Raw genomic sequence first — 24,941 nt, forward strand, 5'->3', positions numbered from 1 at the left:
AATTCTCCATCCTTTTGTTTGAGGAGATACAGCTTTCAAGACTCAAGTTGGTGGCTCAGATATTTCCCTGACAGAATCATTTTGCCATTAGCATTTGTTTTGATTAAACATCGTATTTCGCATCAGTTCAGTAAAGGGAAGAAAATAGGGTTCCTAATGTTAATATAACAGCATTTTTCATTATGGTAAAACAACTATCCAGAGAAAGCAGTATCCATATCATGGTGGACAAGAGCTATTTTAACTTTCCACAGGGAAGAGAACCTATTGTAGCACCACAAAGTAGTATCATGACGTATGAGAATAAAGATTAAGGGTTGACAGCAGGCTTTCTATGCCCTTTCTTCAGATTCTTAGCATACAACATACATAATTTTTTCTATGCGATTTTCAGACACAGATTGCAGGTTATAAGGCCTGCAGCTATACCCCTTTTTTCTGTGATCCTGTCTGGTATTATTAAATAAGCAGGGCAGGGCTGAGTGAATATGTGAATGGGAGATCTACAAGAAGCACCTACAGTAGATGCTATAGGAAGTGCTGATAGGGAACAAGTAGATGACACTCCTCCCTCGAGTCAGTACAGACCTATTTCCCCAGCATGTTGTTCAGAAGCTCTGTACTGCCATCATTTAGACAAGACCAAATACTGAGCTCCTGACCACTTATGGCTGGCCACTGAAGATACCATGGGATTTGCAGAAGGGTTGCGAACTCTGGTGTGCTGATCAAATTACAAGGGCCCTGTGTTCACTTCTATAAGCAGAAGGGAGCCAAAAACCTATCAATCCATCTGGGGGAAGGAAGCAGGGTGTACCACCTCTGTGGAACACTCTCATTCCTTCAAGTCTCTGCACTATGGTGGAGGGGGAGGAGCTGCTCTGATAGATCTCTTCTCCTTCTTATCAACTGGGCAAAACATTCTGAGCTACTGTAGACAGAGAGTGCAATGCAGTAGTTTGTGTACCATCCTCCTCTGCCCCTTAAGGGAGCATCTAGGGACAGCAGGAGTAGAGGGAATCCCTGGCAGCATGGCTCTCACGGAGAGTGTTCCGGCCAGGGTGGCAGGGGAGGTGAATACATCTGGTTGCAGTGTGACGATAATGGGTTTCCGCATGAATGCCCCTTATATCTGCATAGAATTTGGGGAAAATGTTGGAGCAGGGGATCAAACTCCTTACTTCTACTGGGAGGAAAATCCCACCCTCCTAGATGGGAAAGACAAAAAGAAACTACCAGTGTAAACTTGTTGAGTTTCCACTCTTATATTCTGCCCACCTACATTATCCCTGCAGATTCAGCTGGCTTTTGTCATACCTCTTTGCTTCCTTTCCTGTGCTGTTTTGTGGTGTTGCTGGATGCCACTATACAATTCTTTCAGCTCAGAGGCTACTATGAACCACAGGTGGATGAAGCGATCTGATCCCCATATATTGTTTGCATATCAATTTTTAAAGTAGGTAAGACTCTTTGTGATCCTTCAGATGTAAGATGCTATAAAAATGTCAACTCTTATTATTATTAGTCCAGAATTTGATGGAAACACTGTTCAAAAAGTACAACAGGGAAAAAAACCAACCACCAATGAATAGGATTTGTATACCTACACCACAGACAAAATTGACTCCAGTGCATTTCTGCACAAACCTGGATTGTCTTACTCTTATGTACTGTCTGTAATTACGTACTGTCTGTAAGTGTTAGGCAAATAGCCAAGCAAACTTTTAAGCATATGGACTGAACTGCCTTGTTTAGAAAAGCAATTGAGAGAGACCAATATGCTTCTGAATTCTGTTTTCTTGCCCTTTCGTTCTCACAAACCCCATGCTGCCACACTGGAGTCTAAAATTAAAAACTCACTGCATTGGGTTATAGCAGCATCACTTCCCATCTCTCCAGTGGAGGGAGAGTTTAAGCATCACATCCTCAGGGCACAAGAGCACACGAAAATGGCCATTCGCTCTGGATTTCCCTCTCCCCTTTTCCCAAACAGATCTATTTTTCTGGCCTTTTTGGATAGTTACATTAAAAGAGGTTAAATGGACACAGGCTTTATACATGCCTCCCATACCTCCCCCCAGAGGGAGCCAATAAAAAGAAGTAGTGCCAAGCCCTCCTACTCTGCAGGAGAATGGAAAACATGAACATCCAGCACGAGTGAGATAGTCCTACACTAATCTGAATACCTGACAACCCAGTACTTACTACCTCTGCATACCTTCCATTCCTGATCTGGAGATGCTGGCATCAAATTGCATCTTCCAATTAACAGTAAGGACTATGCACTCTGTTCCCACAATGGATTTATGTAATACTAGGGCTTGCCCATACAGGTATTTATTTTAGAATTAACTACTCTAATTAAATCCATGTGTGGAGCTCTTATTCAAGAATAAGAATGGTGCCTTATTCCAAATAAACTGGATTTAAATAATGTGCAATATGGCACTCTTATTCTGGAATAAGAGCATCCACACATGGTTTTAATCGGAATAGTTAATCTGCTCTAAATTTAAATCCTATCTTAGTATGGATGAATTTTCATTAATTTCTATTTTCATTAAATTAATTTCATGTGTAGACAAGCCCTTAAAATGAAGTCAGTGTGAAATGTTAAGGGAAAGCTATAATGATGTGTTATAATACCCAAAATAATAAATTCATCTAGACAGACATATATTATGCTAGGGTTGACCATGATTACTAATATATTTTTAAAAGAAGTTAATTTCCACCTACACTAGATGCTCAGTGGTGTTTAAAATCATTATGTAACATCATTTATGAAACTCCTTTTAATATTGTTCTGAACAAGGTAAGAGTTTGTGAATTGGTTGGGATGTGATGTGTATGTACTGAATTCACTTATGTATTCTGTTTCTGTTGGAAAGAAATTTCTCTCTCTTTGTTATTCTCTTCCTTGCCCAGTACATGTTCTCCTCACCTACACGAGTTATTGCCAGTTTGGCTTTCGTAATTGTTTTTTGTTTTTGCTTTTTTTGGGGTGGGGGAGGAGTAAAGAGATTGGCCCAAGCCACAAACGTCAAATCCATACTTTCCCAAGGGATTTGTGTGTGGGGGGGTTAGGTTTCAGTTCAGACCATTAAATAGATAAAGACGATCTGTAAATTTTGGATCTGGACCCGAACTTTACCAGAGTGTGAGAGAACTTGGATTTGAAGATTTAGTTTGGGCAGATCCTTGGGAGTTTGGGGTGTTTTTTATTTAAAATGTTGTGGGCATGTTTATTTTGTGAAGGAAAACACACACAACAGCCCCAAACAATTAAATTCCATGAAACCAAGTTCAGTTGCTTGTCAGTCATATACTGGTACAACTACACACAGACACCCCAACACGTAAGTTAGGCCTTATCTTCACTCCTGGGGAGATCGATGCTGTTGCAATTGATGCAGCGGGTGTTGATTGAGCGGGTCTAGTGAAGACCCACTAAATCTACAGCAGAGTGCTCCCCAGTCGACGCTGGTACTCCAGCTCCCCGAGAAGAGTAAGGGAAGTCGACCGGAGTGCATCTCCCATCGACGCAGCACAGTGAAGACACCGGGGTAAGTCAACTTAAGTTATGTCAACTATGCTAAGTTATTCACGTAGCTGGAGTACCATAACTTAAATCGACTTACCCCGGTAGTGAAGAAAAGCCCTTAGAATGGGACACAGGCTTCTTCCACACTAGGGTTAAGATCCTCTTTGCTTGAAGAGCTTGTGGCATAAAGGATACAATTGCTTTAGTAACATTTGACACGTCCATCCACAACCTGCAGTGCTTTTAATGTGCTCAAAATCACTTTATTACTTAAAAAAACAACAGCAAGAACAAATGGCTTCACTGAGCTGAAAACATCTCTAGGCAGGCCCCTCTGACTTCCTCCTGAACCTGTCCTGTAGCACAGTAGTAGATATGAAAGGTGCTGTCAGGTGACTTAATTGTCACTGACAAAAAACGAAAACAGCAGTGAATGCTTTTTTGCATTCTCTTGATGTTAACCCACTGACCTCAACTGACTTGAGGGTTGCTTTAAAATTCATTGTAGAAACAAAAGACACATTTAGTTGCAGGAATCTGCTGCGTCCCAGAAGCTAATAGCAAGACTTGGCCACTTATGCATGCTTTACATCTTCAACATGCTGTGCAAACATTAACTAATTAATTAATCCTCTCCAGGCCTGTGAGGTACATCAGTAATATTGTATTGAGACAGACAGTTCAATGTTAAAACGTGGCTCTATTCTGAAAAGAGACTAGAAATGGTATCATGGGTCTTTCTGTTTATATATTAAAGATTTCAGAATAAAGTGTTCTTGGATTACAAACAAAAAGATGTTAATTTTTCCTAACTGCCAGCCCTGCAAACTCAGCCTACTCTTTGAGAACGAACATAGGCTCTTATTTCTCTCTTTCCAAGCATCATTACTAGTAATAAAAGTTATGCAGGTTACTTACATTTGTGCAGCCATGTTGTCTTTGGATTATGCTCTCAACATCACTTGTTCAACCCCTTTGTCTTCAATGGGAGTTGCTGGGTGCTTAGCATTTTTGAAAGTCAAGACACTTATACGTGAGTTAGGGTTCTCATTTTAGAGGCTCAGGTTTGAAAATCTCGGCCAACAGTTTTATGTATACAAAGATCTTGGGTCAGGCACATAAGGGGTGAGCATGTCACCTTTTAACTCACAGGGTTTTATTCACACCTTAAGGACAAATAATGTTCAAGTGCAGTTCTGCTCCAAACAGTGACTGTAAAATTACATTGTAAGATCCATGTTTTATTGTGATTTATTGGTTTCTCTTCTTACAAGTAAAAAGGTTTTTCTAATTGACAGTGCCACAAACTCTTCCTTGGATCTGAAAGACATCTGTGTTCTTTCCTGTTCATGCATCAATCCTAGTAATCCTGAAACTGGAGTTTATTTAATAATACTGATAAAGATGCATGAGTCAGAACAGAATGCAACTCACTTTCCCATTGCTGTGTTGGCTCTGCAGTGCTAATTGGAATAAAAACTGTCCCTAAATCAGTGATTTCACTTTGAATACATAGTATGAGCCCATCCATTGAGTGCCATTTTTAGATAGTCACTTTTTGAACCTAACTACACTTTGTTAGTCCAGCTGGTAGGGGCAGCTGCAGAAGTAGCCAACGCAGCAACCTTCAGACATTCAGAGAACTTTCTATAGTTTTGCCGTGACTTTCTCAGCCCTTTGCTACAATTCTCCAGCTCCCTCGTAGACTCTTCACCTCCACTTCAATCCACACCTGCACCTCTTACCGTGTTTTCCTCTGCTTTGTCCCCCTCCTCCTCATTCCCTTCAATGTCCTCTCTCCCTTCACTTACTTTCTATTTATCTGATCCCCTCTGTAAACTCCCTGGGATAGACACTGTCTTCCTACAGGAGTCTATACTAGCACATTTTGGGTGTCATTGCAATATAAATAACAAATCCCAAGTCCTAAATCAATCAATCAATCAATCATCAAACACACACACACACACAGATGGAAAATATAAAAGAGAAGTGTTTTTAAGAAGATAAATGCTTTCCGTTTTCTAGATATCAGCTGCTTCTTCAGGCTGTAAAACCCACATATCTTCTGATACTGTGACTTCGAACAGTAGTTATAAGTTCCATTTCAGACACTACATTTGGTTTCCAGATGTTGGCTCATTGTTTGATAGGTAATGAAAAGAGTGGGTTTCATCAGTGAAAGCTACATCATCCTGCATTGCTTGAGCTAGGCACATGCTGCTAACTCAATACAAGTTATTGACAGGAAACAGCTGTGACTGATTTGTTTCCCCAGCAGATATGGCTACAAGGTGATGATATCAAGCAGTCCCTAACACAAAGTAGCAAGCAAAACAAGAGAAGTAAAACAGAAAAAAATAAAAGAACCCCAGAGTTCGGAAGTGCCAATGAGATCTGTAGCAATTCTTCTTTTAGGGATTTTTTATTTGATTTTTATTTATCCAAATGTTCTGGGTACAGATTTACTCAGCATTTATTAGGGTTTCATTTTCTTTTACATGAGCACAGTAGGTCTCATGATAAACTGAATAGTTATCAAATTCCGGCATAGCTTCTGTAAGAACTTCTGCACCCTCAGCTGAGGTTGCTAGTTTGTAATTTCTGCCAATGACACTACTTAACGAATCACCATCACTAGCCCTATGCATCCTCTGATAACCGTACTAGGGAAGTGGCTGTCCATGTTTCCATATGGTGACTTCACTTTTCATACTGAGATCCCCCTCCCACCTAATTGGGATCCCGCTCCCATTTAGTACCCTGACCCCTGTTCATGATTCCCACACTGAGGACATCTGTGTTGAAGGGATTACTTTTCCCTCTCTTTCTTCAGAAGGACAGACAGACCCACACACACAGCAGAGACAAGTCAGAACCAATTGGTTTAGATCAAGTGTCAATCTTCTGCAAATCAACTTTAATTCTGTTGCAAACAGGATCTAAAGAAGCCTCCTTATGGTCATATTCAAAACAACAAAACACTCCCATTTTCTAAATACAAAGCGAACCATGCAATTTAACACTTTACCGAATCAAAGCACAACAATGAAGGAATAGACTCTTGCCTGTGTTTTGAAAGCATCAGAATGAAGAAGTTCAATAACTCATATCTGGAACTGGGTAAAAGTCTTTATTCACCATGCTAGACAGCTGAGGGGAGCATACACACAAAAACACAGGCAAGAGTCAAATCCTTGTTTTTAACCCTTTTTAAGGATTTCCTGTAGAATGTGTTCACAAAGGGTGAATTTTAATCACTGTGGAAGGCTGGTACAGGGCTCTCTGCACTACTTACGGCCCCCATACAGGCTGAAGTGTTTGTCTATTGGCTGACCTCCTACATGCCATGGTTCTAGACAGACTGTCGTAAAAAGCCACACAGGGGGTAGACTGGGAACAGGCCAAGAAATGAGCCTCAAATCCACAAATACATGGATCCAGTAGCTCAGGTAATGCAGATATCTGGTGTGGGCTGCCGAACAGCAATTCTGCACCTGGCTTTGAGTGAAGGGTGCACTCCCCTCCCCGCTTGCGGCACACCACCCTGAAAGAGGATGAATACTTAAGCTCTGCAGGTGAAGTAGGACAAAGGACACAAACTACATCAAAAAGGAGTAAAATCTGCAATGTGCACAACCACAAAGTCTCATTTTGTCTCTTCAAGTGGGTTAAAGGTCGGGAAAAAAGGGTAAGAGATTAATTTATGCATTAACTCTAATGCTTCTTTGCTGCAATGCAGACATAGCAGCTTTCTCTACTACAGTCTGTTCTAGTTAGAACTTCCTCAGCTTGAATTCACTATAGCTCAGCCACATAGTGTTCCAATATAGGAATAGCAATGTACCACATCTTAATAATGTCTTTGCTAAATGTCACAAAACTTGCCACCCATCAAGGAACAGAGGTAATTCATTATTGTGCCTCTAGATGTACAGGCTTAAATTAGACTTCCAATTCTTCTGCTCAAAATAGTGAAACACACCTTACAAAAACAAAAACAAAAAAGGCAAATGTGTTGGAACTGAGGGTAAGTTAGATCTGCCAAGGGACAGATCTATTTGCACGGTCAATTTTCCTGAGGTATACTTTTAGTGTTTATTGTATTACTCAATACAAATTAATAACAAGCATAACAGCATCTCAATTGCTTGATGCAAATGACCCATTAAAAATACGAAGCATCTTGTTAACAAAATGCAGTCATCAGAATGCACTGTGAATTCCCACAAACCTGTGTACATTTAAGGTTAGTATATCTCTAATAATCATCGGCAATCTTTCGTTTTCTTAAATGGCTATTATTATATCACTTCCCTCAAAAACTCTTTCCTCTCACTGATATGGTGGTTGCTAAAAGAAAGCAGGAGCAGTAGCAGCCAGATTATTCCAGGTTCTTGCACGGGCACGTGGAGGGGAGGGGCAAAGGCAGCACATTGCCCTGTCAGCTGCAACAGCCTTCACCTTGTGAGTCTGGGAGGCAGGAAGGGTAATGGTGTTATGAACAGCAGTAGGGCAAGGGGGAAGTGCAAAGGGTTTAGAAGGACAAATAAGGAGCTCAAATTTAGCCACGCTCTAGGTGAATTGCTGGCAAGACATTCAGGAAGAAAGGTCAAAGAAACTGAAGCCCATTCTGCTCTTTCCTCTCTAAGGGTATGTCTATACTATGAAATTAGGTCGATCTTATAGAAGTTGATTTTTAGAAATCAATTTTATACAGTCGATTGCATATGTCCACACTAAGCGCTATCATGGCTAGCGTCAACTTTCGGAGCATTGCACTGTGGGTAGCTATCCCACAGTTCCCGCAGTCTCCACTGCCCATGGAATTCTGGGTGGAGCTCCCAATGCCTGATGGAGCAAAAACATTGTTGTAGGTGGTTTTGGATACTTCAGTCACCCCTCCCTCCGTGAAAACAACGGCAGACAATCGTTTCGTGCCTTTTTTCGGTGCAGATGCCATACTGCTGTCAGCAGACGGTGCAGTAGGACTGCTAACTGTTGTCATCATCCACCGCTTCCACTGAAACTCTGCTCTCCTCGTGCCATGAATCGACCTCACAGGTCCTCTTGTCGTTCTGTATCAATATCTATTCTCGAGGCATCTCGTCATCCACCACTTCCACTGCAACTCTGCTCTCCTGCAGATGCCATACCACGGCAAGCATGGAGCCCGCTCAGCTCACCGCTGCTGTTGTGAGCATTGCAAACACTTAGCACATTATCCTGCAGCATGTGCAGGACCTGCAAAAGCGGGTGAGGAGGCGACAACAGCATGATCACAATAGTGATGAGGACTTGGACACAGACTTCTCTCAAAGCACAGGTCCTGGCCATTTGGACATCATGGTGGTAATGGGGCAGGTTCATGCCATGGAATGCCGATTCTGGGCTCGGGAAACAAGCACAGACTGGTGGGACCAGAAAGTGTTGCAGGTTTGGGATGATTCCCAGTGGCTGCGAAACTTTCGCATGTGTAAGGGCACTTTCATGGAACTTTGTGACTTGCTGTCCCCTGCCCTGAAGCACAAGAATACCAAGATGAGAGCAGCCCTCACAGTTGAGAAGCAAGTGGTGATAGCTCTCTGGAAGCTTGCAACGTCAGACAGCTACCGGTCAGTCGGGAATCAATTTGGAGTGGGTAAATCTACTGTGGGGGCTGCTGTGATGCAAGTAGCCAATGCAATCACTGAGCTGCTGATATCAAGGGTAGTGACTCTGGGAAATGTGCAGGTCATAGTGGATGGCTTTGCTGCAATGGGATTTCCTAACTGTGGTGGGGCGATAGATGGAATGCATATACCTATCTTGGGACCGGACCACCTTGGCAGCCAGTATGTAAACCACAAGGGGTACTTTTCAATGGTGCTGCAAGCACTGGTGGATCACAAGGGACGTTTCACCAACATCAACGTGGGATGGCCGGGAAATGTACATGACGCTTGCATCTTCAGGACTCTGGTCTGTTTGAACAGCTGCAGGAAGGAACTTACTTCCCAGACCAGAAAATCACCATTGGGGATGTTGAAATGCCTGTAGTTATCCTTGGGGACCCAGCCTACCCCTTAATGCCATGGCTCATGAACCCATACACAGGCAGCCTGGACAGTAGTCAGGAGCAGTTCAACTATAGGCTGAGCAAATGCAGAATGGTGGTAGAATGTGCATTTGGACGTTTAAAAGCTCGCTGGCGCAGTTTACTGACTATGTTAGACCTCAGCGAAACCAATATTCCCACTGTAATTGCTGCTTGCTGTGTGCTCCACAATATCTGTGAAAGTAAGGGGGAGACGTTTATGGTGGGGTGGGAGGTTGAGGAAAATTGCCTGGTGGCTGATTATGCACAGCCAGACACCAGGGCGATTAGACAAGCACAGCTGGGCGCCCTGTGCATCAGAGAAGCTTTGAAAACCAGTTTCATGACTGGCCAGGCTATGGTGTGACAGTTCTGTTTGTTTCTCCTTGATGAAAATCCGCCCCCTTGGTTGACTCTACTTCCCTGTAAGCCAACCAACCTTTCCCCTTTGAGCACCGCTTTCAGAGTTGTAGGGGCAAGGTTGCGGAAGACTGGCGAGGAGCTAAGTGGCGGACTGCATACGTGACTGAATGTAAGCGGAGGATGCAGACAGTTCAATGAACTTTGTCCGACAGACCCTGCCAAAATGTAGTTTAGCATAGTTCAGCATATTTTTTTCCTGAAAACAAGTCAGTTTATATAACAAGCATAAATCATGAATGTAACGAATGTAACCAGCTGTTGACCCCATGTAACCTCGAGATAAGCGCGGAGACTATAACACCGCAGAGGACTCCCCCCCGGTGGAGTCTTGCCTGGTCAGCTGTCCCTCCGCGTGCCCTAGGGATTCCCCACGCAGATTGGAGCGTAAGTTCTTCCTTCAATAAAGCGTAGCTTGCTATTCTTAGGCCTGAGTGTCATCCTTTTGCTGGTATCCCATCGCCCCCCCCCGGGGCCGTTGTGGGCACAAGAGGCAATAAAGTAATTATTGTTTAAAAATCATGCATTCTTTATTAATTCATCGCACAAATGGGGGAAAACTTGCAAGGTAGCCCCGGAGGGGTGGGTGAGGAGGGAAGCACTGGGTGGGGTGGTGGATGAGGGGAGGCGGGAAGGACAAGGCCACACTACAGTTCAAAACTTATTGAATGCCAGCCTTCTGTTGCTTGGGCAATCCTCTGGGGTGGAGTGGCTGGGTGCCTGTAACCTCCCGCGCTGTGCTCTTGGGCATTTGGGTGAGGAGGATATGGAACCTGGGGAGGAGGGCAGGCGGTTATACAGGGGCTGCAGTGGCGGTCTGTGCTCCTGCTGCCTTTCCTGCAGCTCCACCAGACGCCTGAGCATGTCATTTTGCTCCTCCATTAGACTCAGCATTGCATCCTGCCTCCTTTCATCGTGCTCCTGCCTCCTTTCATCGCGTTCATTTAACGCTTTCCTGGACTCTGCCATTATTTGCCTTCATGCGTTCTGCTGAGCTCTTTCAGTGTGGGAGGACTGCATGAGCTCTGAGAACATTTCATCGCGAGTGCGTTTTTTTCACCTTCTAATCTGTGCTAGCCTCTGGGATGGAGATGATAGGGGGAGCATTGAAACATTTTCAGCTGTGGGAGGAAAAAAAGGGAGAGTAGTATTTAAAAAGATACATTTTAGAGAACAAAGGAAAGACTATTTCACACTGAATCAAGCGATTCACATTACACAGCACATGTGCTTTTGGTACAAGGTTGCATTTTGCCTCTTATATTGAGTGCCTGCCAGTTTGGTGTGAGATATCACATACACTCGGCTGGGCAACAGAATTCGGCTTGCAGGCAGCCATGGTAAGGCAAAAGGTTTCGGCTTCTTCAACCTTCATAACATGTGGGAACAGTTTCAAACAGCAGAGCCCTCCTTTCCCATACCAAGCAAAGCCTGTTGCCTTGGCCATTTAAAAGGAGGAGCTTTGGTTTTAGGGTGAATGTGCAGCACAACCCAACCCGCCTCTCCTCCAATTCTCTGGGATGATCGCTTCACACTCACCCTGCCACCACGTGGCTAGTATCAGGGAAGATCTCTGTGAGATAAACGCAAACAGCTCAGCATGAACGGGCCTCCCCCCACTACATGGCTAACAGCGGGGATGATTTCTTTTCAGCCAAAGTCAAACAGCCCAGCAGGAATGGGCACCTCTGAATGTCCCCTTAAACAAATTTCCCGTATTGTAATCATGTGACCATGAATGATATCACTCTCCTGAGGCTAACACAGAGAGTACCTCCAGGAGAGCTCTATGGAGATGTCCCTGGAGGATTTCTGCTACATCCCCAACACGTTAACAGACTTTTCCAGTAGCTATACTGGCCGCGAATGCATCCCAAGTCTTCAGGGCAAATCAATCATTAAACATGCTTGCTTTTAAACCCTGTATTATATTTACAAAGGTACACTCACCAGAGGTGTCTTCTCCAACTTCATGGTCCGGGAGCCCACCTTGGGAGGGTTGGAAGGGTATTGGCTTCAGGGTGATGAACAGTTCCTGGCTGCGGGGGAAAAGGGATTCTCACTTTTCCTGCTGTGCGCTATCCTCAACCTCCTCCTCCTCCTCATCTTCCTCATCCACAAAATCCTCATCTCTGTTGCGTGAGACTCCCCCCTTGCAGGTGTCCACAGACAGTGGTGGGGAAGTGGTAGGGGCTCCCCCCTAGAATTGCATGCAGCTCATTATAGAAGTGACATGTATGGGGCTCTGACCTGGAGCGACCGTTTGCATACTTTGTTTTTTGGTAGGCTTGCCTCAGCTCCTCAACTCTCATGCGGCACTGCTGTGTGTCCCTGTTGTAGCCTCTGTCCATCATGCCCTTGGAGATTTTGGCAAATATATTGGCATTTCGTCTTTTGGAACGGAGTTCTGCCTGCATGGATTCTTCTCCCCATACAGCAATCAGATCTAGTACCTCCCATTCGGTCCATGTTGGAGCTCTTTTGCGATTCTGGGACTCCATGGTCACCTCTGCTGATGAGCTCTGCATGGTCACCTGTGCTGATCAGCTTGCCACGCTGTCCAAACAGGAAATGAAACTCGAAAGTTCCCAGGGCTTTTTCTGTCTACCTGGTCAGTGCATCTGAGTTGAGAGTGCTGTCCATAGCAGTCATAATGGAGCACTCTGGGACAGCTCCCGGAGGCCAATACCGTTGAATTGCGTCCACACTACCCCAAATTTGACCCAGCGAGGTTGATTTTAGCGCTACTCCCCTCGCCGGGGAGGAGTACAGAAATCAATTTTAAGAGCCCTTTAAGTTGACAAAACAGGCTTGGTCGTGTGGACGGGTGCAGGGTTAAATTGACCTAACACTGCTAAATTTGACCTAAACTCGTAGGGTAGACCAGGGCTTAGTGACCTTTCTAGGACAGGTTTGTAACTTTAGCAAGAGGAAGAACATCTCCAATTTGCACCATGGCTAGCAGGGATCAGGTGAGCACTATTACATGCTTACTTCTACACTCCTGGGATTATGGACCTGATCCAAAGCCCACTGAAATCAATGGAAAGACTCTTATTGACTTCAGTGGGTTTTAAGCCAGGCCGTGTGTGAATAGGGATGACTGATCATACTGTGTTCGTTGTGATTTTGCTGTGTGGACAAATGTCCACTAGGGCCTGGGATGTGATCACCACACCCATTTGCATTTGAGCTCTAAACGAGATTTCGAACTGCAGAGGGCAGGACATTCAACCATTGTGTCACTTACCCACTCTGACATTCTAGCAGAGTTAAGAGAGTTTACAGTTGAAGAAGGGGTCAGGGAAATGGATCCTAACACAAAGCTTATGTGGTATTTAATTAATAACACAGATGCCTGGAGTTCCATGACCTTCCCTAGTCCTTTTTTAACCACATCCCACCGAGCAATGGCTCCAAAGAACGGCTTATTAAGGCAGCTTTACTGTGTACACAGAAGAAAATTAAATTGGAAGTAACCTTGGACTAATTAAAGCCCAGTAGCTGATTGAAGTAAATAAAAATGAACACATTTGTTTTAGGGACTGTGCTCAGCAAAGTTTTGTGTATACTGGCAACATGTGGATCTGGGACTCTCCGCTGGTATAGCCCCATCAGTGGTAGCAACAGTGCCAAAAATGCCCACGCTCAATATTCTCACTGGATTCCACCATTGCTACCACTGCCAGCACTACACTGGTGAAAAATTACATTTCCATTTTTTCTAGTATAAACGTGGCCAGTGTGTTAACTGAGCCGAAAAGACAGAAAATGGTACTGATTGATTCCTCTGCCCGATCTAAGATCAGGTCTTTGCAGTACTGATCTGTGGCCTTACTGAATAAAGTAAAAAACACTGTAGTGTCAACCAAAGTGCTACCCAGAGACAAGCAGCAGGCAAGATCTCATGCATTAGAACAGTCATATTCATCAAGTTTTGTAATGGGGCCAATTTCCACTCATGGGTACCAGAGAGGGATAAAGCAGTAGCCGGGGCCAAGCATCTTGGCCTGCACTGAGTCTCCTCATTTTCTCCTTTCACTCTAGTGAATTCAAATATTGAGTGGAAAAGAGATAATTTGCACAGGTATTCAGAATAAAGCTATTGAAAGGAGGCCCACGTGTATTTTCTCCTATTAATTAAAAAAATACATGCCATTTGGCGCATTATGGATTGTACCAAAGCAATTTTTTTGTGTTGATGTAATCTGGTGAATTCCCAAGGCAAAATATTTGCTTTTTAAAAAGTGCATATTTTATATCTATATTACTCACATACATAGCATCCCTCTCACATACATGGTGGTCGTGGTATCTGTGTGATAAACTGCACTTAAGCCCCTTTCACCACATCACTTGCACTCAATCCAATAATCCATCTCCACCAGAACTATTTCTAACATTCCAAATCTTTAAGAAGCTTTCAAACAGCCATCATTATTTTTTTTTACAACAAACAAACAAAAAACCCTCAAAACATTAGCACCCAGCACTTGGCATAAATCTTTACCTCTTTACTCTTTATCTCTTCTTTCCCTTGGCCTCTGGTCCAAGAGGAGCAATATTGTTTAAGTCTCATTAGAAAAAAGGTACAGTGCATAAAATCACATGGATTAGTGTCAGGTTAAGTTATTAGACCTTAGAAAGTCAGGAATCAGCCTTATCCAGTGGTTTAAGATACTTGTTCTCCTGGTAGATCTTTGAGATATTGCACCTTAAATCTCCAATGTTATTATGGAGCAAATAGCGGGCCAGCGGGCCCCTGGGGTGACAGTACTCCCCCCAAAAGCTTTGCCCCAGAGGCTGCGTGGGGTGCTCCTCCCCAAAGACATGCCCCAGAGGCTGGACCAGGGCTACAGCTCTGCCTGACTGCAGGCCAGAACCCTAACTGTTGACTGCCACACCCTGCTTAAAATCCTGGGAAACAGACTACCGCAGCTCGGCCGGATTGCAGGCCTGAGCCTTCACTGGTGGCTGCCCTGCCACCCCCATTTAGAAGCCTCTCTGAAATTATCCAGGGACTTCAATGTTCAAAGCCTAGAAATAAATGTAAATCAGGTTCAGCGTGAGTATGATATTAAAATGATTATTTAAAGGCATTTCAAAGGATAACTGAAAGCTGATTAATTTAAATTTTGTTTTATGTCTTTTTCCTTTGTACACCGAAAGCCACAACTGCTTCCTGCAATAGCTGTTACAGGAATGTTTTTAAAGAAAATGCTTTTATTTGCTAAATGTTGCAATTCAAAAAAAATAATCTAACTTATAGACAGTTACAGCTATATTTACAGGTGCAAACCAAATGTTATTATATACTCCTTTTCACTTCCTCATAACTGCATTTCTAGTGTAATGATCAACTTAGCATCTAGGCATCTGGGTTGGAACAGGTTCTGTTGGAGAACTTAATGTGGATGTCCAAACACTGTCAGTGTGGAAGTTGTTGACCATTTCATAGATTCATAAGATTTAAGGCAGAAAGCATTATTATGATCACCTTGTCTGACCTCCTTCACAGCACGGAACATAGAATTTTACACAGTGATGCCTGTTTTGAGCGCAATAACTTGTGCGTGAACTACAGCGTATCTTTTAGAAATACATCTAGCCTTGAATATTCAACAGATCCTTTCTTCCAATGGTTTAAGTGTGGTTTATAATAACAGTTTGTTAAGTATCCTGGATGAAAATCATGTTCCTTTTCAATCAATCCAGTTTCACTTGCTTGATATCTGATGATTTAATCCTACTAATTTGCCAGTTGTCCATAGTCTTTTAGAAAAAATGGGACAGACAAGATCTGATTTTGTAATGTAATTAAACAAAACACATGCAGATTTACCCCCACCCCATAATTTCTTTTTCTTTTTTGGAGGAGCAGGGGAGAATAAGCCAAAGGGGCTAGGAAACCCACCACTTTTTGGCCCTCTTTATACACTGAAAAGAAGCAAAAATGAGCTCAAACTTTTGCAGGTTGTCTTTATTGCTGCTTTGAAAGAACATATGTGTGCTTGTTAGGGAGTCCCTTACAACTGTTTCCAGGTGCCATTCAGAATCTGGCCCTATCTAGATAACGGGTTCAACATAAGACATTAGCATTTATCTTATCACAGCCAGATCTGTTCACCACAAGACTACGTTGCAATTAAAGGAAAATACTGAATTGTAAAGTGACAGGCTGCACTTTGGGTTGCATCACTGCCTGCCCACACAGACTCTCACAAGGATCACAGTGCACATGTGCACCATGTCTTTTATTGGACTTAATTTAAGGAGTAATACAGTAGAAAAATGAAAAGTAAGGAATTTTTTAAAGAATAACTATGACTACCTTGCTTTAATAAAGCATTAATCTATTGGCAGGATACTTTTTTTTATTCAGGTCAAACGTGAATAATATAAACCAATTTTACTGAAGTACTTTTTATACCAAAGCAAAGAGCGGAGCAGGTCACATGGGTCAAACTACAAGCATTTTAAAAGTTTCCCTACAGAAAGCCAAGACATGGGAAAATCAAAAAGGAATAAAATTTTCAGTAAGGAGATCAGCTTTCCATTCTATCCCATTATTATTATTGGGATAAAAAAATATTGGGATAAAACTATCCCATTATTATTAGGGATAAAACAGCTAAGTGACCAAGTATTTGTCATAAGTATCATTCTGCGGGCTAGACATTTTTCCTATGACTACACCTTCCCCAAATTTTACTAAGCCATGTAACCAATACAGGATTGGCTCTTTTCCCTCCCAACTAGCTGTGAAGATAATGTGAGCTGCTAATAACAAAAAAACAGTACATTTTGACCAGTATCATCATATACTTCTAGCAATGCTAAAGGAGGATCTACTGTAACACAATATTCATTTATAAATTAGATTACACAGTGATCATGTTGCAGAAGATCAGGGGTTCTCAAACTTTTTTTTGCTGGGACCCCCTATGAAATATTTCAGGCTGTGATGACCCCGCTCCAAAAAAGTGGTGACCCCCCATACCATGTCACCCTTACTTCTGGCAGTAGCGCTGCCTTCCGAGCTGAGCGCCGGCCAGCAGCCACCACTCTCGCGACTCCCCTACAATAGTCTTGGGACCCTCATTTGGGTCAATGAATAAGTGCAGCTTATCCTCATTTGGGATACAGTGAATAAGTGCAGCTGCCCTTGCAGACCCTTGGGGGTGGGGAGGAAGCAGGGGGCATGCCATGTGCACACATAAGTAACTGTCTGTGGGAGTTAATATTTCATTACCAAACCATAAATGTATCCTAGCATCCAACTGTCCACAATTCCTCCAAAACAGAATCTGAAATAGAATCTAGATGGGATAGGGAAGATTCATCATAAACTTTGATACTGAGCAAATTTAAGATTAACACAAATTCAAATTCAGTGGTAGGTTATACAACTTTGTACCCTCTTTTCAGATATAATCTTCTGATTATTCAAACTTTTCCCCCCTAAAAATGCCTACACTAGACTTTCTAATAAAGCACAATGTAATCAGTTCTGCAAAATGTAGGTCAATACAAAAATACAGTCAACATGCATACAGAGTGTCTGAAACAGAACATGGCACGGAATAAACTAACCAGCTTCACAACATACATGATGAAAACTATATTCAAAAACCTCTAAAAATCATTTCCTTACCTAGTAACGCTTTGTTTATCAATCTATTGGTCTAAAACTGTAAAAAGTGTTTATTTTCTGGAAACCTACTGTGTTCTTCCATAGTGAATTACTTTGGCTTATTTCAGTTCAGGCTATTTTGCAAATGCAAAGGATAAATGAATTCCCAAAGCACTGCAAAACTTCTGCAGTAAAAATGTAAATGGATTATCCCTACATTAATATCTCACTAAACAGCAACACTTTAGAAGCAATCATTCATCTGTTGCTCACAACATAAAAGCCACATGATATTTTCTCCATAAATCATCTGGCTGTTATAAGATTAGTGTAGAAAGGGGCTGGGTCTATGCAGCGTTTTCCTACGAGGAAATAAAATATTTAGATAATCTTGCAAGTGGGTTTTCAGATGCCACATTTTCTCTGCCACACACTAAGGCACTAATTTTCAAAAAGCTAAGGTTGATTGTCAGGGTGAAATATATGTGTATGTACACCCACATTTGCTCATGTAATTATCCACTTACATGTGCATGAACTGATTTGCATACACAAACTTGGGTGCGCACAGATCTTTGTCTCCACTATGAAATTTTGGTCCCATTTCTGTCCTACCACATGCAATCCTTGATACTTTTTTCCATATGCTAATCATAATGCTGGGTAAAGCACTGAGGCATCAGGCTGCCTGGAGAGAAGTCACGGCAGTTTTATTAATTACACCAACACGCAGCCCAGTCTGTCTGTGCTCAGGGTTTTGGAAATATCAGCATCGTTACTCCTATGCTACTATCACAGGTCTGGATCCTCAATTGTCACTGAGTTCTCAGCACAGCTCAGTAGAAGAACATGAGGACAGAAGCAGATTTGAGCCACTTTTGCATTTACCCAATCCTGGGCTGGCTGTGTAATGGTCTGGTCCCCTAAGTTAGAGCAGTCTGCAGATTGCTCTAATGTACACCCGCTGCCATTAGGTCTAAGTGGCCATTACAGCAGCCAGGAAGCCCAAGTTATGATCCCTTTCTCCTCGTTACACCCCAAACACTGGCTGCAGGAAATGGGATGTATCACAGGAGTCATTAGGGTGGCTCTATGCTACCAGAGGATCCCACTACACTGGGGTGATCTTCCCAAGCCTTTAGACAGACAGCAAGTTTAAAAGTGGCCCGAATGTAGTGGATAATCTGGTTGATGATACCTATCCTTACTGGAGCAGTTAAGTTACCTCTTAGGTTTCCAATCTCTCCAGTCAAGACTGGAGTTTGTTTATGGTCAAAAAAGTGACCAAGTTCAAATAGCACCTTCTTATTCAACATAACTGCTAGTCATATCTGTTTACTTGTCCAAGAAAGCCACATTTTATACCTGTTAACACTGCAGAACCATATGAAACATTGCAGTTATGCAAAAGTGAGTTGGCTTTTACTCCTTCATATATCATTCACAAAATTGTCTGCTAAATTCTGATTAAAAATAGTAATATTAATTGATATTAATAGATCAGAGGTTGACTCTGCAGTGCTGGGAGTTAGAAATACACTCTTCTTTTGATATGTAAACTGAGCAAATTTAATATGCAAATAACTGAAAGAGAACTCTGCAATGTTATTTTTAGAGTCTCTTTTCTAAGTTTAATTGGACAGCTACAGCAATTCTCCTTATACTATATGATCTTTTATAAGAAGTTTGAACACAAAAACCATAAAAGCTTCTAGGGAGAAATCATGTCTAGAAATTTCTTCTCCTTGGGAACTCCTCCATTTCAGGAGCAGATCCTCTCTGACCTTAAAGTCTATGAGATCTGACACTCAAATTGCTGTACCCATTTACTGGATTAGATTATGTTTATACTGTCTGGTTGACCCTGTTCCCAAACCCAGCCATTTTACCACCAGATTCTGATGTTCTTAAAGGCTGAAAAGGCTTCCTGATGCAACATGGCTCTGTTTAAGATGCCTTAAGGGAGTAAAAAGAAAAGGAGTACTTGTGGCACCTTAGAGACTAGCAAATTTATTTGAGCATAAACTTTCGTGAGCTACAGCTCACTTCATCGGATGCATTCAGCGGAGTATGCATTCATCGGATGCATTAAGGGAGTAGCAACTTAAACAAAGCCTGCTGTTCAAGTCATGACTTATTGTACTAAAAAAAAAAGGAGAAAAAGAGGGCTAGATTAGCAAAATAGAAAAAGAATAAATGTATAATAGTTATCCCAGGTGATATTTAGTGGACACTTTCTACAAATTAAATAGAAGAAAAGTTTGCATCTGAATCAAAAATGTATCAGTTGTGTAGTGGTGGATTAATCAGTTTGCAATATACAGTACGGTGCTGTCCTTGAACAATGGGCAAATTACTTGAATACACTGCTGTAGTTTTGAGAGATTCTGTTCCGTTCTGAGATGCACCGCTGAAATGACCCCATTCATATTTCAGCATTTTGGACTAGAGTTCTGCAGTTTTCAATAAAATGTCCGTGCAATTGCATGTGGGAAAATCCCCTCCAGGTCTGTGTGGCTGCACTAGTGAGGGAAGAGGATGGTGGGAAGGAAGATGCTCCCCTCCAGTATAACTACAGCAGCATCCAGGCTCAGCTATTGCGTACACTTGATAGCCACAAGAGACAATGATATGCTAGCTATGGAGTGTGGCCAGCTGCACAGAGTGTATGCTGTTGTGTGTTACTTATTAGGAGTGTTCCTTCTAAAGTTGCAGCAGTGTGCACCTTACCACACATTATCCTCACCCAGCCAAGTAATTCCACCCTCTGCTATCATCATGGTTCTGCTAAGCACAGCACTGGCAGCACACTTCTCCGCCCCACTGGTCCCAGCATAGATCCAGCAGATAAAGGCAGGGTTTAGGCCTAAATTTGATCTCAAGAGAATCAGCAATATACTTTAGAATTCTAACATTAGCAACATGTCAGGCAGTTTGGACAAAATTAAAAAAAAAACAACAACCCAGACCTGAACTTCCACCCTGAGCTCTTACAGAACCTTCCCCGAGAATCTGAGAAAGTTCAGCGTGGACCAGGAATATCATATAACAGCGAGAAAAGCTATTCCCATGGACTTACTAGATCAAGCAGACAAAGAAAGTATCAGAAATCTCTTAAGGCTTTTACATAAGGAGAAGATTAGAACTCAAGTCCCCTGGCTCCCAGGCCTGTGAGCTCTAACCAGGGACCTACCTATTCACAGGTACTTAACCTATTAACAGATCTTCCACTCTTCATCCTTCCTGATAAACCCCACATCTACAAGGTGCACGTGGCTGCCGTGCTAAGGGAGCTGGAGGCCCATAGGTGTTAGAGACAGTCTGTGAGGAGGGTAAAAGGCAAGGGAATTGCTATCAAGGAGACTGTGGGGATAGGTCTAATAAAAAAAAAAAAAAAAAGGAAATGAGAGCCCAGATTGCAGCTGTGGGCACTTTAAAGGTTTGGTTTGGGTTACATGGCTTGCCCCTCAAGGGCTACTGTCCTGGGGTGAGCCAACATGGATTATTAAGGAGGCACACCTGAACAGGGATCACATGGGTCCCCTATACAGAGCAGGAACTGGAGGAGTGGGACAAAGGCATGCTCAGGGAGATCAGAGGCTGCTAGGAGTGAATAGGCTCCAGCAGAGAGTTCTGGGCCTTGGGATTGAGACTACAGGGAGGAAAGGCCTCGGAGAGCCCTAATAAGAGGGTAAACACATGAACTTGAAGAGACTTGAAACAAAGCAGATTCCAGGGGTGTAAGATGGAAAAGACTCCAGCCAGGCAGAGCCTGGCAGTGGTCTGCCAAAGCAGGAAAAGCCTCAGGCAGGAAAAGGCCTAGGAGTGGGAAGAGAAACTTTAATTTGTGTCGACTTTTGTTGGACTTTTAATTTAGGACTTCCACTTTTATTCTGTGTTTATTTTATGTTAATAAACCCAGACCCCAAGGAGAGGTATTTTTGACCACAAAAAGCCTATGGGTGAAGTTTACAGAGTAGTCCAAGTGGGGAAACTAAGGCAAGGGGCACTTGCAAGACAATCTTGAGGTCAATCACTAGGGGGCGCCTGGGAGGAGGCCACTCTATGACAGTTTGGAAAAAAATCAATTCACCCATTTTTACTTAAATGTCTTTAATTCTTGCAAGGGAAACATGGAATCCTGAATTGAGGTCTGAAGCAGATAAGTAGATGAGGTTCTTAGAACTAGGATTGGAGATGTTTTCCACATGCAAACAGCAAAACAAATACAGTGAATTTGATTCTCTTTTCTTACTTTTACACAAGTGTATGTCCATTGAGTTCAACGGAGATACCCCGATATACAACAATAAATGAGAGGAGAATCAAGCCCTGTCAATCTATATGAACGTTATATCATATGAGAGAGGGAGAGTGAGCACAGTGTGTGTTACTCATTCTTTAAGAGCCATCACAACAGAACCCCCGAACATTTATAGGTGCAATACAAAGAAAGAAGAGCCTGTCTACCTACATTTACATCACTACATCCCCATTATCTTTAAAAGTAGTTATAGATGAGTGTGCACACACATTTACACAAACACATATATACACAAATGCATGCAAGTAAGTGGGTGTAGGGTGGGTACGCAAACTAGGGTGGGTACACAAACGGTTTATGGTTTTCAATACGCTATTAGCAGCAGAGAGCTTCCTTTAAAGATAAGAAACTTTGTTTTTCTCTTAGCACGGACTACTTTGTCATCTTACAGTTAAACAGATGTGTTCTGTGGTCCATTAGAGGCAGATCAGTGTTTTGTTTTTTCACATGGATTTTCTATATTTTGGTGTTACAATTTAGACAATATTTGACCTAGGGCAAATGTGTCAATATTAACTGGAGGAAACCACAGCAGTCCCAGAAGAAGTGATGTAACAATGTCAGTGCCCAAAGACTCAATCATCTAGGCCAGCTGGAATATATAATTTTTAATAGGATCTTTCGGTTAATAAGATCTTCCCTTGTTAATGAAGAATAAAGGCAGGGGCTAAATCACATTAAGTGCTTCTAAAGAATTTAACAGACAATTTAGCAAAATGAGATTTTCACAATCAGAAATATAGTTCCAATCAAAAAATTTTTACATGCTCTACTATAAAACTACACATAAATCATCTAGTGCATGGTAATAAGGCTTATACTGTAGAGTTCTACCAAAGATGACTTTGTAAATGTCATTATATTACTTACTATATGTTGGGGTTCCCCCAAGATCTCTTCTACTTGGTTCCCCAAGAATTCAGTCTAACTCTAATCTTGTCACCCAGGTTCCTTTATCTGACACGTAGCAAAGTTATGATGAGTTGATCAGATTCAAGTGTCGGGGGAGGGTATAGGGCGTACCACACATCTGAAGTTACACCGCAAACTTTTCTTTTACGTACATTTACACATGACCTTGCATTTGCTATACGTTACATTTCACATTTTGGGATTGGCTTGGCCACTTTGTAGGAACCAACCCCTGCACAGCATTCTCAGTCCATGCACTGTCCATGTATAATTTACTCTTTACCTCATCTTATGTTCCAGGCTTATTTTATCCATTGTTATCTTGTCCATTGTAAATGGTTCCCGTATTTTAGCTAGTACAGACATTCTTGTTTCCAGACTGCTGATCCATTTACTGCCCTAATCCTCCCAAGAAATGAGGCCTCACCCATGTCCAGTTACTCATGTCAAGCCAGGCCTACACCACGTTCCCTAGAATCATTTTATTAAAAGTATTAACATGGATCCCTGAGATTAGGACAGAATACTGGAGGGTGAAACTCCTCAAATGAGTAATGTTACCCATGTATATAACTTCATCAACATTGGACACAAAGACCCCAATCCTGCAATGACTTATACATGTGCTGAACTTTAAACTAGTAAGTAATCCTGGGAACTATTCCTGTGATTAAAATGAAGAGTGTGCATAACTCTTTGCAGAATCAGAAGCAGAGTGTGCATTTATACAGCATGGGCTTAATTCTCTGTTATAGCAGAAAACAGAGGGAGTAACTCCACTGAAGTTGCACAGTTTTCCATTTGAGCTTTGATCCCTCCATATTTTGTTGTGAATGAAGATAGGTGACTAGAAAGGAAATTTATGTAAAAACACAGATTCAAAAAAGTACATCAACAATGAACTAATACTGGGGGGAAACTGAATAGCCTGAAGATAGATGCCACTGAAAAAGCCCATAGGTATACAAAGCAGACGTTTTATGAAAAAGGAAATAAAGGTGATAAGCTATTGGCTCGAAAACTTAAAGGGATCCAAGAGCAACATATTATTCCACCAATTAAAGACAATCAGCAAAGGATAATTACACACCCTAATGAAATATGTGCTTCCTTTTCTGCTTATTATAAAAACCTCTGTTCCTCATATATTCCAAACTCTGAAGTTATTCAAAAATATCTGGAAGTAGCAGGCTTACCAAAGATAAACAAAATTGAGAAAGAAATGTTAGATAAAGAAATAACAGAAGAAGTCTTCTTAGAGACAATAGCAAGTATGAAAAGTGGTAAAGCTCCAGGAACTGATGATGGTTTTCCAGCTGAATTTTACAAAGTATTTAAGGAGGTATGACTGGGTCCCTGGAGTGTACCTTCAATGGCATTCTGTTAGGGAGGAACTTCCATGAGCTATGATAGAAGCTACAGTTGTTGTTCTCCCTGAAGTCAGAAAAGACCATACCTTTATACAGCCCTTATAGGCCCATATAACTGTTGAATCATGACAAAGATGTTAGTAAACAATACTAGCTAGCTGATTCAGTCCACACTCTCAGTTCATATACACCCAGATCAAACTGGATTCATTAAGGACACTATTCAAAGAGTACTTGGAATCATCCATAATGCCATATTAAAAAAAAAAAGGTTAATTTCTTTTATCATCACTTTACTCGGAGAAAACTTCTGATAAACGAGAGTGGAACTTTCTTCTTCAAATCCTGTCCCACATGGACATTGGCCCCCAGTTCCTTAAATGGATACCAGCTCTTTATATCAGCCCAAAATCAACGGTGCAACTTAATGGGCTTGAATCTCCCATGTTTGAATAACACAGAGTGACGAGGAAGGCATTTCCATTATGTCCTTTGCTTTTTTCATTGGCCATGGAGCCTTTTGCACAGAAGATAAAGAACAATGATTATCACAGGAATAAAACTTGCAGGAACACATCAGAACATAGCTTTATATGCAGAGAATGTAATATTATTTTTTATCTAAACCAAATATTGTCCTAAAATTTGAATCTAAAGAAATT

General features: G+C 42.0%; 1 protein-coding gene across 3 annotated transcripts in view; it reads right to left on the reverse strand.

Moving 5' to 3' along the window:
• The window catches only part of FARS2 (phenylalanyl-tRNA synthetase 2, mitochondrial), a 361,477-nt gene that overhangs the window by 43,228 nt on the left and 293,308 nt on the right, over positions 1–24,941 (reverse strand). The window contains exons 8-9 of one of the 3 annotated variants that reach the window (XM_074944918.1): positions 11,991–12,079; positions 10,651–11,161 (exon numbers count right to left, since the gene is read on the reverse strand). The exons of the other annotated variants lie outside the window; for them this stretch is intronic. Of the exons in view, the coding sequence (XP_074801019.1) occupies positions 11,097–11,161; positions 11,991–12,079 (154 nt within the window). The 3' untranslated portion in view covers positions 10,651–11,096. Of the gene's footprint in view, positions 1–10,650; positions 11,162–11,990; positions 12,080–24,941 lie in introns of those variants that run through there. 3 annotated transcript variants of the gene reach the window in all.

The sequence above is a fragment of the Natator depressus genome, chromosome 2 (genome assembly GCF_965152275.1).
Source record: "Natator depressus isolate rNatDep1 chromosome 2, rNatDep2.hap1, whole genome shotgun sequence".
NCBI lineage: Eukaryota > Metazoa > Chordata > Testudines > Cheloniidae > Natator > Natator depressus.